Source organism: Brassica oleracea, unplaced genomic scaffold (assembly GCF_000695525.1).
Source record: "Brassica oleracea var. oleracea cultivar TO1000 unplaced genomic scaffold, BOL UnpScaffold00689, whole genome shotgun sequence".
Lineage (NCBI taxonomy): Eukaryota > Viridiplantae > Streptophyta > Magnoliopsida > Brassicales > Brassicaceae > Brassica > Brassica oleracea.
Window position 1 is genome coordinate 83,887 of NW_013617438.1, and position 15,949 is coordinate 99,835.

At 36.0% G+C, this 15,949-nt stretch overlaps 3 protein-coding genes across 4 annotated transcripts in view; 1 reads left to right on the plus strand and 2 right to left on the minus strand.

The window, feature by feature from the left end:
* The window catches only part of LOC106319922 (putative protease Do-like 3, mitochondrial), a 13,820-nt gene extending 10,880 nt beyond the window's left edge, over positions 1-2,940 (plus strand). Inside the window, exons 1-2 of one of the 2 annotated variants that reach the window (XR_001265610.1) lie at positions 1,664-1,956; positions 2,735-2,940. Coding sequence is in view for 1 of the 2 variants with exons in the window: in XM_013758313.1 (XP_013613767.1) it covers positions 2,735-2,757 (23 nt within the window). In the remaining variant the exon portion in view is untranslated. Of the gene's footprint in view, positions 1-1,663; positions 1,957-2,734 lie in introns of those variants that run through there. The other variant, XM_013758313.1, reaches the window with a different exon arrangement.
* LOC106319921 (putative FBD-associated F-box protein At5g56440) lies at positions 1,967-8,169 on the minus strand. Its single transcript, XM_013758311.1, has 2 exons — positions 7,383-8,169; positions 1,967-2,239 (listed from the first exon to the last, which is right to left on the minus strand). The coding sequence occupies exons 1-2, from the start codon at positions 8,167-8,169 to the stop codon at positions 2,154-2,156; spliced, it is 873 nt and encodes a 290-aa protein (XP_013613765.1). The 3' UTR covers positions 1,967-2,153.
* Positions 8,170-9,512: 1,343 nt separating this feature from the next.
* On the minus strand, positions 9,513-10,866 carry LOC106319916 (putative FBD-associated F-box protein At5g56440). Its single transcript, XM_013758308.1, has 2 exons — positions 10,000-10,866; positions 9,513-9,920 (listed from the first exon to the last, which is right to left on the minus strand). The coding sequence occupies exons 1-2, from the start codon at positions 10,858-10,860 to the stop codon at positions 9,513-9,515; spliced, it is 1,269 nt and encodes a 422-aa protein (XP_013613762.1). The 5' UTR covers positions 10,861-10,866.
* Between the last annotated feature and the right edge of the window lie 5,083 nt (positions 10,867-15,949).

The window sequence follows — 15,949 nt, forward strand, 5'->3', positions numbered from 1 at the left end:
TGCTCACGTCGCTGCTCCCGACTTCAACGCGATCCGCACCTTCATCACGAATCATCTTATGAGCATCAGCGACCAAAAGACGTTGAGATAGGGTCATGTTTTCTGTATCCCGGAGAGCATCGCGATGAATCAAGTCGAAGTCGTCCAGTGGGCTGTCAGTTGCAGACGCATCTCTGGTCGGACTCGGAGAATCCGCAATTCCCTTCCCTTTTTCTTCTCGCGACAGTCGACTTTCTGGAGGCATGTTCCTTAATGTAGGGGACGACTACAACCGCCGAAGGATACTAACGAGTCTACGCAAGAGAAAACTTATCTAGAGAGAGAAAGCAAATGTAGAGAGAAGGGAGAGAAAACGGATACCTGAATCTGCAGAGAAGAATGACGGAAGCTAAGGAGAGAGGTCTATTTATAGCAAAAACGAAGGCACGTTTTCCGAGTGCAATCATTAGGTCTATGAAGGACTAAATGGGCCTCAAAGGCCGCCTGAATACCCAGGAACATACTCGCGACGGTCCAACTTCTTGCTGGAACCGGTTTTCGATCAAGAACTCAGACCGGAATCAATTCCCTAAATAAAAGGCGAGAGGAAGCAACAAGAAGATGACTTTTGACCATTGGACAGACCAAGCGGCTAGATCTAGGGTTTTAGTCGCTATCTTTGATCTCGTTGCTCTTTCGCTTTCCTGTCACTCTTGTAATCCTTCAGTTCGAATCTAATAAAACGTCTTTAGTCATCCCATTTTTGACTTCTTTCACTCTAGTCGACTGAATCCCGTTCAAACAAGATTGTCCATTGGAATTGATAGCAGTAGTTGTTACTGTACTGGTCCCTTGTTTCTGGGAAACAAAGTCGTCGGTTTATATCGAGGGCGGGGTACTGCATAATTCCATCCCTAGTGATTAAACATTTTCTGAAAGGTGTTGAAGAAAGACAAATAGGCTTTGGCTCGCTGGGTATAAGGTATCAAACTATGGAGGTTGCTCCACTACGTACTCATTTCAAAATGAGTCAGAACATGACCGGTGTTCTTATAACTAAAATAGACCCATGGTCAAATGCTATCAAAGTTCTGGAATTACATGACGTCATACTTGAAATCGAAGGTTTATGTAATGACCCACCATCTCCACTATCCCCACCATCTCCACCATCTCCAACTTCTTTAAAGAGAGAGAGAGAGAAAGAGAGAGAGAGAAAGAGAGAGAGAAAGAGAGAGAAAGCTCACCTGAGCTCGTCGCCGGAGCAACCGTGTGCCGTGATCACGTTCAGCTTGTCACCACCATCATCCGTAACCAAAGGTAATTGAAAACCGCCATGTTTTTGAGTTAAGTTTCGGCCGTTTTAGTAAATCGACCATAACTTCTTAACCATTGCGAATCTCGTGCATCCAAGGCCATCATCGTGTTCCTCTCGTCGAGACGAAGCCGTAGACACCAACCACGCCACGATCGGAGACCGGACGAAACCGTACGCGCCTCCAGAAAACCGCCCTTCGCGCGCGCGTGAAACGCACGCGCCGCCGCCGGAAATCGTCGCCACCGCAGCTCCGCCGCCGGACCACCGTCCGCCGCCGCAGCTCCGCCGTCGCCGCCGGTGACCGACACCGGTGACTCGCCGGCGACTCGCCAACTCGGCCGAGTCGAGCCGGTGAGTCAACTCGGTTGACTCGGTTAACCGATTGGTTAGCCGGTTTAAATTGATTTCAATTCGGTTAGGTTAAACCGGTCGGTTAAAATCAATTGGAAATCGGTTAGGATAAACCGGATTAATTAATTTATTAATTAATTAATTAATTAATTAAATAATTGATCTTTGACCAGTGGGTTGACTTTTCCGTAAATACCCGTTTTAAACCGTTCGAAAGGCGTTCTGACTCGAAATTTCGATCTGATTTCAGATTTGGAGTCCATTTGAGCAGCTGGAGTTCATATATACCACTTCTCTTCATTGCTAAGGTGAGGGCTACTCCGTTAAATCCCGAGCTAGTTTAGTACTACCATTATGGAAAGTTTAGTTTCGAAACATGGATCCGTCTCTTTGAATCGAGTCTGTTTGAGAGTCTTGGTTGTTCGTTATTGATATTGATTGTTAAACCGGAAATATGATAATAGAGGATTCAACGGTTGATTGAAATGATTGCTGCTAAAAACTGTTAATTATATATATGTATATATGTTAGTCCATGTGTTGAGATTGCGGGGTGCATAGGTATCTGCACTAGGCCGCGGAATTTGCGGGGTACAGAGACGTTTGTACTAGGCCGTGTGATTGCGGGGGCACATGACGTCTGTGCTAGCTACGCCTTGTTTGAGAGATCGCGGGGTACGGAGATATCTGTACTAGGCCGTGTGTTTAGCGGGGTACAAAGACGTTTGTACTAGGCTGCATTGTTTGAGATTGCGGGGTGCAGAGATTTCTGCACTAGGCCGTGGATTTGCGGAGGGTACAGAGTGGACTACTGTACTTACGACGCTTGTAGAATTATATTTATAGATATATATCCTTATGAAGGAAATGCGGTATGATATCATCGCATTGGTTGTAGCATGTCTAGTCCTCTAGACATATGTTGATTGTTTTGTGTGGTGTAATCGACACCGTGTTTGTTTCATGCTAGAGCTAGGCCTACATTTTAGTAGTGCTATGAACTCAGTCAGTGGTTTGCGGTTTAGCATCCCATACCTCACTGGGCGATTCCCCTGTCGCTCACCCCTCCTTCTTTCCCCCTTTCAGGTGAGACCGACGAGCAGAAGTGATTATACCGGACCGGTGCTTTTGGGCTTTTACTACTATTGGGCTTTTGGGCATCTATCTTTTTATCGCTTTTATCGTTATCGGGCCTCTAGGCCTTTGGGCTTTTATCGTTTATGTTATTTCGTATTTCGGACTCTCGGTTTATGTCGTACTTTATGTTTCAGATTTTATTTTATATTATGGAATTCAAGCGTGGATGTGGACTTTCAAATATTTATATATGGACATTTCAGATATTTGTACTTATCGAATTATTTTTACTATTTCGAAAGTGACGGGTGTCACATTTTGGTATCAGAGCTATTTACTTATCGTAACATTTTATTATGTAAATCGGGGTGTCACATTTTGGTATCAGAGCTATTTACTTATCGTAACATTTTATTATGTAAATCGGGGTGTCACATTTTGGTATCAGAGCTATTTACTTATCGTAACATTTTATTATGTAAATCGGGGTGTCACATTTTGGTATCAGAGCTATTTACTTATCGTAACATTTTATTATGTAAATCGGGGTGTCACATTTTGGTATCAGAGCTATTTACTTATCGTAACATTTTATTATGTAAATCGGGGTGTCACATTTTGGTATCAGAGCTATTTACTTATCGTAACATTTTATTATGTAAATCGGGGTGTCACATTTTGGTATCAGAGCTATTTACTTATCGTAACATTTTATTATGTAAATCGGGGTGTCACATTTTGGTATCAGAGCTATTTACTTATCGTAACATTTTATTATGTAAATCGGGGTGTCACATTTTGGTATCAGAGCTATTTACTTATCGTAACATTTTATTATGTAAATCGGGGTGTCACAGTTTACCTGTCGATAATGATGGAACAAGTAAGCAATTACCACCTATATATTATTGATTATCATCTTATGCATGTGTGTTGGTGAATTTTAACTCTTATATATTCTTCTTGCAGTTCATAATCTTCAAAAAAAGGAATCGTTCAGTTTTGATCACTTGATTTCTATGAAGAAACCTGGTGAAACAGCTTTTGTTAGAATCTTAAGGGATGGAAAAGAGCATGCGTTCAATGTCAGTTTGAACTTCACCGTAAGTCATCAACTTTTTTCAGTGACATTTGTTTGTTACTTATTTCTTTATGTTACTTTGTCTGCTACTAATATTATCTGTATTTATTCTTCACAGGAGCAGCAGCCGCTGGTTCCGTACAAGTTCCTACCAAGCTATTACATAGTAGCCGGTTTTGTCTTTGTGCCGCTTTCTAAGCCGTATGTGGATAAATCAAGTGACATATGTGAATGTGTACTAAATATGGCGGCTAAAAAGGCCGGTGAACAGGTTGTCATCATATCTCAGGTTTGTGTTTATTTCCTCTTCTAATCTATTTACACCTAAAATCTTCTACTAATTATGTAAATTAAAAGAAAACAAATAATCTACTAAATATATAAATTAAAAGAAAAATATGCTAGGATCTTGAGGTGTTAACAACATCAACTTAGCTAACTGGTAAGATCAATCATTGAAACTGTCATCTGTTCTTTGAATACATAATTATGATGAATAACCCTTGGATAAGAGATTTGTATGTAGATTTAAAATTCTGAATATATTAGGGATTTGTTGTATGGATCAACTAACTCTCCCATATCGAAAATATTCTCCAGTACAGAATGGGTGGTCTGTCTTTTTGTGCTAGTAATAAGACTGTCTTCATTATATTGGCATTACATTTTTGGCTACAGGTGTTTTCGGATGCCATCAACGAGGATTACACTTTTTTTGACGATTTTGAGGTAAGTCATTTTTATTGGCTATTTTCAAAGTGAAGTTTGGCTGAGGAGGGGGATAATTTTGGTGGTGTATGACAGGTGAAGAAACTGAACGGAGTTGAAGTTGTGAATTTGAAGCATCTAATTGAGCTTGTAGAAAAATGTTGCACTGAGGATTTGAGGTTCGACTTAGAAGGAGGATATGTTATTGTTTTGAACAATAAATCTGCTAAAGAAGCAACTTCACTGGTCTTGGAACGTAACGGAATACCATCGGCCAAGTCCACTGATCTTCAGTAAACAGATTCTGGTCATGTGATATTTTCTCGTTTTGTTTGACAGATTAAATTTCAGTTTGTATGTTACCTAGTATCTATTCCTAGATGTTCTTGCCCTTTGTTTTGTGTCAAAGGATTTGGAGTGTGGAGCAGAAAAAAAAACAAATACTTTCAAGGCTTTCGCTAAACTGTCAAATAATTGAACTCGTCCCTTACGTGGCTTTGGACAGGAAAGCTTTTGTCATGTGCTTTTCAATTGTGGCTTGATGAAGTGAAACAAGTATTGGAACTAGTCGCACCACTCAGTCCTGTGTTAGGCGCCTCTTCGTCCTCTGTTTTCTTCAATGTGTATGTGCATTAGGAATCCCTGTTTAGAATTGTTTAGCCAGTAATGGATTCCGCTGTTTAAAAGTGTTTAGCTAATGATGGATTAGGCGCCATAGAATGGATTCAAACATTTTCAGTACCAAAAAGGCAAAAACATAGTAAAATGACGGAGAGTTAGAATACACAAAATAAAAGAGAAATGAAATCCCTCAAGCGGGTATAATACATTCTAGTGGTGGTCAGGGAACAGAACATGCTCACTGCAAAAAAAAATCAAAATAAGATTAATATACTATATTATTTTTATATTAATTACATAATTAAATATTAATATTGAAATTAGACAATTTTAAAATAACACATTTCCTAACACTTAATGAGATTTTCATGATTTTCATTTGAATTTGAATTTTTGTCATATTTTCGAATATCTTATTATTTTTACGTAAAAATATTCATTATAAACCTTGCAATAGAATGCTCTTATTACGAAAAGAAAAACAGATGGTATCAAATGGAGTCTTTATGAAAAATATAAAGGTAATGAAAGAAACTAAATAACATTTGAAAGGTTGGGGGAACACCAGCATAAACTGATGATTAGTGGTTTAATAATTTTTATCAGAAAATTGGTGAATAGTTTTTTAATCAACCTTCTATATATTAATTGAAAAGTTACTTAAGTAATTTTTGCTTATGTGTCCATCATAAGTGAAATTTAAGAAAAAAAATGTTATAATTTGATTTGTTGATGATTTTAGTTTTTTTTTTAATTTATTTTAATCATGTTCAAAAAAGTAATAATTTAATATTAATTGTAAAACAATCCATATGATTTGACATATAATCACTAAAAACACCTAATTGGAGCAACTATGAAAAGTCTATATAATGCGCTTCATAGTTTTTTTTTTCATATTACAAATCAATGTTAAAACAGTTTAATTTTCTTATATAAGTCATTAATCTTATTATTTAAAGAAGATATTTTCTCTCTTCTCCTTAAGCCACCTTATCAAATAGGGTAATGAAAAGCTGACACCTGTCCAAATTTTAGAAAATCTTCAATTGCCTTCGTTTTGAATTTAATGGGCTCAAACGAATGAATACTGTGTGGGCTTCGAATAACTTGATTTGGACTGAAAACAAACAAAAGCTTGGCCCATTGGCCGCTGTCATCTTCTTAACGAGAAGCCACCATTCATTTGTATGGTTCATCTTTTTAACGACTGTGTTTCTCATCATCAAATAAATCAGGCCATTAAATTCCTCCATTAACTTCATCCGTTAAGCTTTCCCATGACGTCCACTTTAATTACTCCCCCCACAGCTTTTCTTGCAAATCCCGAATTTTAATAGTATAAATAGGGATGAAGAGTTCCCTAAATCTTCGAACTCCACCCTGCAAATATGGGGACCTCTCATATCATGGTTTCTGGTTTAAGCCCTTCTATGTTTGTATTTTCATATCTTACTCCCCTATTTGGATGGATTTTGTGTTGCGCGTCGATCTCGACTTTAGTTTTTCCTATTAATTTTAGAAATATCTTCAGTTGCAATCGGTTTTATTTATTCTTCCTTTAGAAAACCGTCGACATCACTGGAGCTGTGGAACGCCAGAACTAACCTCCTTAACTCACCCTCAAATGCACCGATTTGGACACCACCACCACGACGGATTACCAAGCGACCCCACTACACAAGATCCCGAAACCGAAACTCCTCCACACCTTCCCCGCTGTCCTCAAACGGGATCCTCACCTGGAAGGAGAAACGGTGGCTGCCGCTTCTGTGTGGTGACCGTCGCTCTCCAGTAGCTCGCCGGATCCACCACTCCTCATCGCGACATTAAAGAGAAAGCGAGCATCCATCTCGACCTGTACCTCACTAACACGTCACATTGCTTAATATAACGAAGTAAACAAGAAACGAAAGAATCCTCTCTCACAATTCAAAATACAGTTTTAATATCAACGGATTTGGAGCATCTCTCATTGGTTTGGAACTTCATCTCAATCGATTTCTACTAATAATTGTTGGAGTTAGCTTGAAGAAAACTTGAGGTGCAAGAAAGTATTTTACTAGTTGGACTTGGATTAGTTTAATAGATAATGATCATAATATTTTATGTTTATCAACTAGGATTAGGACTTTGTGGTGGCTATATATAAAGCCTATCGTGTGATGATGATTTGCTGAGACTTTGGTGATTGAACATTGTGATTGAATAAAATTTGGACTTGTTGATTGGAACTCAAGATTCAATAATCTCCATGTCGAAGCTTTATGTTAGCCTTCACCAAGTAGGGCATTTTCACTAGTGAATGGAACCAACCAAACTGGCCAGTAATCGCTAACGACTTTAAATAAGGAGCTTTAATCACAAACCCAACATCATGTCCTGGAACTGGATTTCCATATATAAAAACATCATCGACTGTTAACCTTTGCAATGAAGGAATCATGATTTTGAAAGTTTTCACGTTTTCATTGTTGTCTCGAATCACTTTTAGGTCTTCAAGGACACGGCAACCGGATAGAAGCCGATGAACGCTTTCATCGCTAGGGAAGTCGACATATATAAGACTCAAGCTCTTGAGTGACATGAAGCAAATATTCAAAGGAACATCCACAATGACAGCTGAAACTAGGGTTAAAGTCGCAAGGGTTTCACATGTATACAGGATCCTAGGCAACCGTATGGGCTGGTACCAGGTTCTACAGTCGTTGAACAGAAGAACGCGCACACCTCGAGAAACTGCAACACGAAACCATGTTTCAATGTCTATACGAGGACAGTACCGATTAACATATAGACGCATAGTTTCTATAGCATGAGTGTTGTCTCGCAGCAGCAAAAACTTGTCAATAAAACCTGAAGCTCTCGAGTACCCGCTGTCGCTATATGGATCGGAATACCTAAGATTTGGGACACGTTTCCAAAGAGAATACCAACGTTTTGACAAAAGGCTTGTGGACACTGAAACTTTCGATGGAATTAAAGAGAGTATCTTAAAGATCAAGTCATCTGGCAACAGACTCATCCTATCCATTGCTAACCTAATTAACCCCTTCAAAATCTTCGTTAATTTTGTTGCCGATGATGAAGAATGCAGGTTTAAGGCTTCTTGCTTTTCTCTAGGTCGAAAATCTTATTAGTAATGATGATGAGAACGCACAATCAAACCATAAAAAATCCTAGTTGAAAAAAGAAAGAGAAATAGCCTTCCAGGGTCGGTTAAACAATTTTATGGGCCTACTATACACAAACAAGTTTTCCACAATACATGAATTTATCCAAAGAATACATGAATTTTTGCACAATATTTCTTGACGTCAAAATCAGCACAGCACAGCTGTCTCTCAAGAGAAACTTAAATCTAGATTTTAAAATAAAACAAACATTATCTCATGGCTTGGAAATACCCTTAAGAAGGTGTTTATAATTAAGATCTGAAGAAGGGGAGGTGAGAGACTCCACTCCACCGTTCTTAAGTATTTCATCATTAATAAACGTTTTCTACTTTCTTTTTGCTGTTTTTTTATTCAACAAGATACACACGAGAGCATCATTAACCCTATCAACCCATTAGAGGTGCTTAATTTTTTTAATTTTTTTCAATTTTTTTTTTCTGACTAAAAAAAATAAAAATAAAAAAGGATCAATCGCGGACCGCCACATATCAGTATGATCCTCGAATAGAACAAACAACCGACGCTTAAACAAACAACCGACGCTTAAACAAGCCGCAGAAGAAGAGCTTCTTCTTTTTCTTCTTCTCTTTCTTTTTTTTAAAAAATTAAAAAAATGATAGCCACCCTTTAAGCAACCAGCGTTAAAGGTGGCCTCAGATTTCAAGTTTCCAAGATATTCAATGTGTCAGTTGCTAAAAAACACAAAATAGAAGAGATTGAAAAAGTCAAATATTTAAATACATAGGTTGGGTTTCCGTGTTATCTATGAGATGACTTGATCCGCTAGGCAGCTCCTCTGTTTTGGTTATAACCTTCCTGCTTGGATTACCTCTCGATACAAAAAACTAGAGTACCAAAAGAATCGCTAACAATGTTACAAAATCTTCAAAGCAACATCAGTAAGAAAGTTATTTCAGCATTTCTAAGGATATTTCTTTACTCTACTTGTAGCAGCTCCAAGTTTACAAGCTGACATAAGATACTAGGGATAGAGATGCAAGGGTTTCAAATGTGTACAGACTATGATCCAAATATTTAAAAGTAGAACCGTTCGTCTTAGCAGACAATGACATTTTTAAAAAAAAAATGTTCACTAGAATTCTGAAAACAGAGTTTGCGCTCCATCATTCAAAACTTTTAAAAGTATGATCAAAACAACCTAAGTACTAATAATGCTCCAAGAATAAAAACGAGTAGAATTCTATATCTCTAAACCGTCATTTGTTAAAACTCCTTCGTGTAGGCTGTACCAGTATTTTGAAAGAGTCATCGTCTTTAGCAGTCTTCTAGAGTTCTCTCTCAAATACTTCAGCTCTGAGTTCTCTGCTTCTGTTCCTTTGTAATCCATCCACTCGATAGTTTCGAGGCTCGAAATCAAACAATCAGGAACAGAACTCGGTCGCTCCCACTGAGTCTGGACATCTTCGGAACTGCTGTAACATTTCTTAAGATCATTTATGTATGAAGATGGAAGCAAATTTTCTTGACCTTGGAATCTGAGAACTCGGAGTTTAGGGGCACGGCTGAGTATAAGACGATACCAGTCTAAAGAGCATGTACAGACTTTAAGAGACACGAGTTGACTGAAGTCGCCTATTGGATACGAATCCTGCATGTGGCATCATAAGTAAGTGCCAAATAATTATTGATATGTAATCACAAACAAAAATAAATATTATTTTTTTTACCATTCGTTGTTTTAAACATAAGGATAGGTGTTTGGCTGAGGTAACACATCCGAGAAGATTCTTAGAATCTCCATGTTGAAGCTTTATGTTAGCCTTCACCAGGTATGGCATTTTCACTAGTGAGTGGAACGAACCAAACTTGCTCGTAATCGCTAACGACTTTAAACAAGGAGCTTTGATCACAAACCCAGCATCAGGTCCTGGAACTGGATTACCATTTATTAAAACATCCTCGACTGTTAATCTTTGCAACGAAGGAACCATGATTTTGAAAGTTTTCAATACGTCATAGCCCCATCGAACCACTTTTAGGTCTTCAAGGACACGGCAACCCGATAGAAGCCGATGAACAATATCGTCATCGCTAAGAAGGAAGTCCACAGATTCAAGAGTCAAACTCTTGAGTGAAGGGAAGCAAATAGCCAAAGGAACATCAACTATGAAGGTGTGTAGTAGACTTAAAGTCACTAGGGTTTCACATGTATACAAGCTCCTAGGAAACCGTATGGGGGAGTACCAGGTTCTACTATATTGGTAAAACAGAATATCGCGCACACCGCGAGAAACTGCAACACCAACCCATGTTTCAATGTCTGCAGGAGGACAGGACCGATTAACGCATAGATACAAAGTTTGTAGAGCATGAGCGTTGTCTTGTAGTAGCAAAAACTTGTCTATAAAACGTGAAGCGCTCCAGTACTCACTCTCGATATGTGGATCGGAATACCCGAGATTTGGGACGTGTTTCCAGAGTGAACACCAACGTTTTGAGAAAAGGCTTGTGGTCACTACAGCTCTCGATGGAAAAAAAGAGAGTATCTTAAAGATCAAGTCATCTGGTAATAGACTCAGCCTATCCATTGCTAAACCTAGCCCCTTCAATAAGTTTTCGTTAATTTTGTTGCCGATGGTGAAAATGGCTAAGGCTTCTCGCTTTTTATCTAGGTCGAAAACCCTAGTAATGATGAGAAATAATCACTCTTGATTTCAATTTAGAAAATATTCATGTATATCAAGGATTTTAACCAGTTGACTTTCGTTTTTTGTGTTCTTCGGTTAGAGAAAATTACCAGCTTGAGGATCTCCTAAAAAGATTACAGTTTTGAAGGCTATTGCAAATTAGTTAGACATTAATTGATTAGAAAAAAAAATCAGATTTATTTGAGAATAGGTCCTACTGACAGAGGCTCTAAGCAAACATTTAATTGATTTTTTGGAAGATGCTTTGTGAGAGGAGCTCAGGTCTGGAAGAAATGAAGGGAGAGCAAAGTTTGTGATATGATGGAAACGTTTGGAAGGAATGAAAAAGAAAGTGGTTGTAGCTCAAATGTTCGATCGCAAGGCATTGTTTTTAATTAAATTATAATTTAGTCTTTGTCTGCGGGTTACTAATAATGTTTAGAATGTTCACTGAAGGTTAGGAGGAGCACAACACAAACCATAAACATTCTAGGAAACTACAACGACAATTTAAATGATTCTCACTTATGTTAATCTGCAAGACACTCAAGAGAAACCTTAGGCCATCTTTATCCCACAAACCCACTAAAGGGTTTCCTAAATTTTTTACTTTTTATTTTTTTTGTCTGAAAAAAAAAATTAATTAAAAAACGCATCAATCGCGGGTCGCCATGTGTCGATGGGGTCCGCTAATAGTGCAAAAAACCCACAACAAACATTTCTTATTTTACACACATAAGACACGGTTTTTATGTAAACCGTACCCCCCTTTAAGATACGCTCTACATACGAGCGATAATGATGCTCTTATAATTCATACAAGCACCAAACAGAAAAATCTAGCACCGTGTAGAATGATCTCTGAGGCGGGGTAAGAGCATAACACAAAACAAAAACATTCATCAAGGTTCGAAAACCTACTACAACAACCTGTTGGTAAAGTGTCTCAGCTACGTTGACCCACTCGAAACTCCAAGATACATAACACATACAAGAAACAAAAATGAGATTATAAGACCGTTTTGAGTGACCACTGTGGGTTAAAAACATGACACAAACAGAAACATTCAAGATTCAAACAAAGTCACAATCTGTAGGAAACTCTCACCCAAAGTTGATCTACAAAAGAATCCAAGATACATCCATTTCATAAAATAAAACTTTATAGTATACACAAGCACAAAACTAAAGAATAATAGAGATGACATACACTATAAACACACAATGTAATGATCCAAATTAAACAAATACTCTATCTGTTCATCAATTAATATATTAGCAATCAGGTTCTAGAATCTCAGAAGATGTTAAGCCAATAAGAGAAATGTTATTTAAATTATTAATGGAGAAAATGTTAAAATAAAGAAAATTTTAAAAATCATTAGTGTATGAAGATTGTAATATCGAATTAGAAATAATTTATATTTTTAATTTGTGATATTAATACAAGATTGTAAAATATTTTTACTGGAAATTAAAAAAAATATGACATATTTTTTTTGGATCATAATGTTGGGCTGAAAATATATTCAAAATTAACTTAAACCATTAAACATATGCATTAATACTTAATATTGTAAACGAAACATAAAAAGTCAAAGATTAAGTTAGACAGTATATAAATTTTTATTTTTAATAACAAAGTAATAACTTGATTGGTATTTTAAAAAGATAGTCATTGTAAAACAAAATAATAATAATAATGATTTTAATAACAATGTAATAATTTGTTTGATATTCTAAAAAGATAGTTATTGTAAAACAAATAATATTTTAACTAAGTTAGATTGTAATATATTGTTTTATGTTTATAGATTAATAAAAAATATAGTAATAGTAATATTTTCATAGAAATTTTAGTGTATTTAACTCTTACAAAATTTTAAAAATTTGTTACTAATTCTGAAAAAATACGATCTATAGACCAAATAAACATTTAAATGAAAATAGTCCCACATTTAGTGAAATTTCTAACAATGCTGAGACCGAAGACAACCACCAGAGCCAGGGTGGTGAGATAAGAGCCTCTGTAATTGTCTTCGACAGGAGCGCAAGCTTGGTCGTGGTGTGAGATTAACTCATGAATGTCCTCGACTTAGCATTCATATCACTTAGCTGGTCGTAGACCAAAGATGGACCCACAAGCTCACTACTAGAAGTGTAGACAAATAAACAAACCAAACAAAGATGGTAAACAACAATTAATTAATTATAAGGGTATCTCTTCTATTACAATAAATAGCAAATCAATATAAGTTTTGACCAAAAAAAAAAAGCAAATCAATATAAGTTTACGAATTAATTGACAGAAAACTTAGCAAATTGTTTTTTTTTCATTTTAACTTTTTTCTAAAAAACATATTTTGGTTAATAAACATGATTAACTGGAGGTTAAAGTAAACATTTGTTTTACCATGTTAAATATACACTAGAATTTTATTTTAAATAATGGATAAATTCTAACGAATAAATAAAAAATGTAATAAGCTTCCCAAAATAAATAATAAATTTAGAGGAATTTGCCAAAAGTGACTCAAAACTTGATTTTGAATACAAAAGTGTACCCCAAATTCAATCAAATGCAAAAGTAGCCCAAAAGCCTAGTGAAATTACAATAGCCCCCTTATGAACAAAAAAAAGACATGTATTCAATTTTACCATTATAACCCTCCGTTAGAGAAGACTTACAAAGAAGTCTTCTCTATGATGATTTTTTTGTAAGTCTTCTCGTTCAGTAGATCTTAAAAATAATTTTATAATTTTATAAAAAATATTTTGATGAGTTAAAATTTTAAATCATGTAATAATAAACATTTTTCATTGATGTAAATTTAGTTTATCTGAAATTGAATTATTTCCAACATAGATGAGTGAATGTAGATTGGTTCATGAGTCATTGGTTTAGAGTTTGGTAACATATGTTATAGTATTGTTGATATCTTTAGGCTTAGATTCTGAAATCTTACCTTCATTTTTTTTCTTTTTCAAATTGACCTATATATTTTAGTAACTATCTAATAATTTGATTTAAACACTTTCTAAGTTTTTTTTTAAGTTTAAAAAGATTTTTTTGCATAATTATTTGATTTTAGGGTCTGGAAGACTCACAGAAGACTTAAAAAGAAGTCTTCCGACACATTCCACCTACATTTTAGTAGAATTTATGGTTTCCGCCTAAATTTTGGAATAATTTAGGTTTCCCGCCTAAATCAAAGTCTTCCATAAGTCTTTAAGGAGTCTTCCATAAGTCTTCCATAAGTCTTGCAGAGAAAGTCATCTCACGGATTGGATCTTAAAAATAATTTAAAATTTTTATAAAAAATATTTTCATGGGTTAAAATTTGAAATCATGTAATAATAAACATTTTTCAATGATGTAAATTTAGTTTATCTGAAATTGAATTATTTTCAACATATATGAGTGATTGTAGATTGGTTCATGAGTCATTTGTTTAGGGTTTGGTAACATGTGTTATAGTATTGTTGGTATCTTTACGGTTAGATTTGAAATCTTATCTTCATTTTTTTTTCATTTTCAAATTGACCTATATATGTTTAGTAACTATCTAATAATTTGATTTAAACATTTTCTAAGTTTTTTTAAGTTTAAAAATGGTTTTTTGCATAGTTATTTGATTTTAGGGTCTAGAAGACTCACATAAAACTTAAAAAGAAGTCTTCCGACACATCCCACCTAAATTTAAGTAAAATTTAGGGTTCCCGCCCAAATTTTGAAATAATTTAGGTTTCCCGGCTAAATCAAAGTCTTCCATAAGTCTTCCATGAGTCTTACATAAGTCTTCCATGAGTCTTCCATAAGTCTTCCAGAAGTCTTCTGGATCGAAAATATTTAATCTAATTGGAATTTTTGTCTCCATATATAAATTTTTTTACACATTCTCTTTCTTCCTCTCAAATGACTGCAACAAAAATGTAATGTTTCTCACTCTAAAACTCTCCAACCTCCCTCTAATCTCTTTGAACATCAAAACAACAAATATCTATTTTTCACTTTTTCTTATGTCTTCTCACTAACTTATCTTTTTTTGCAGGTTTTCCATTACATGATTCTCATCTTTCACTCTTTCAAAGGTAGATCTCTAAATTTTGGATATGAATTTATGTGTGTATTTATATGTTAGATTCTAAAAAGCTATAGATTCAATATAGTGTGACTGTTTTGTTTATTTTGTAAGCATAAAATCTTCATTTTTGAAGTTTTTCTCTGTTTAGAAGTCATTTGAATGTTTTTGAATTTGCAGGGTTTTCCAGATCTGAGAGACTTTGAAAGACTTCTCAGAAGACTCTCAGAAGACTCTCGGAAGACTTCTCAGAAACCTTCTTAGAAAGTCTTCTAATGCATTTTATGCTAGAGCTTTGAGCTCGCTCCAGTCAGATTACTGAGACTCTTCTTGTGATCCAACTGAGGCAATGTGGCTAACCACTGGTGGTAACTCGACAAACCGGTTTTCTTCATCCAATTCCTCATGAGAGTCCAGTAACTGTGCATACCCCATGCTTTCCTTGTCATCAATCAACTGATCCTCTCTGTTGATAGTAAGAGCATGCTGAAGAGAGTCTTCTAGGGCCAGTTGTTCCAAGTATTCATCAGCAAGGGCATCCATTTCCTCAATGTAGAATAGCTGACCTTCGATGGTGGGCTTCTTCATGACTTTATTGATGTCAAAGTGCAGAACATTTCCATGCCCAAAATGAAGGTCAATCTTCCTTTCTTTTACATTCACAATGGCTCATGCGGTAGCCAAGAATGCCCTTCCAAAGATCAAGGGATCTTTTGGATTCTCCTCCATTTCGAGTACCACAAAGTCAGTGGGTACTTCATAATTTCCGATCATCATAGGAAGATCTTCTAAGATCCCGACGGGGAGTTTCACAGAGCGGTCAGCCAATATCAAAGATAATCGGCATTTCTTGAACTGGGTGAAACCCAATTTCTTTGCAATTGAGAGTGGCATAAGACTGACACTTG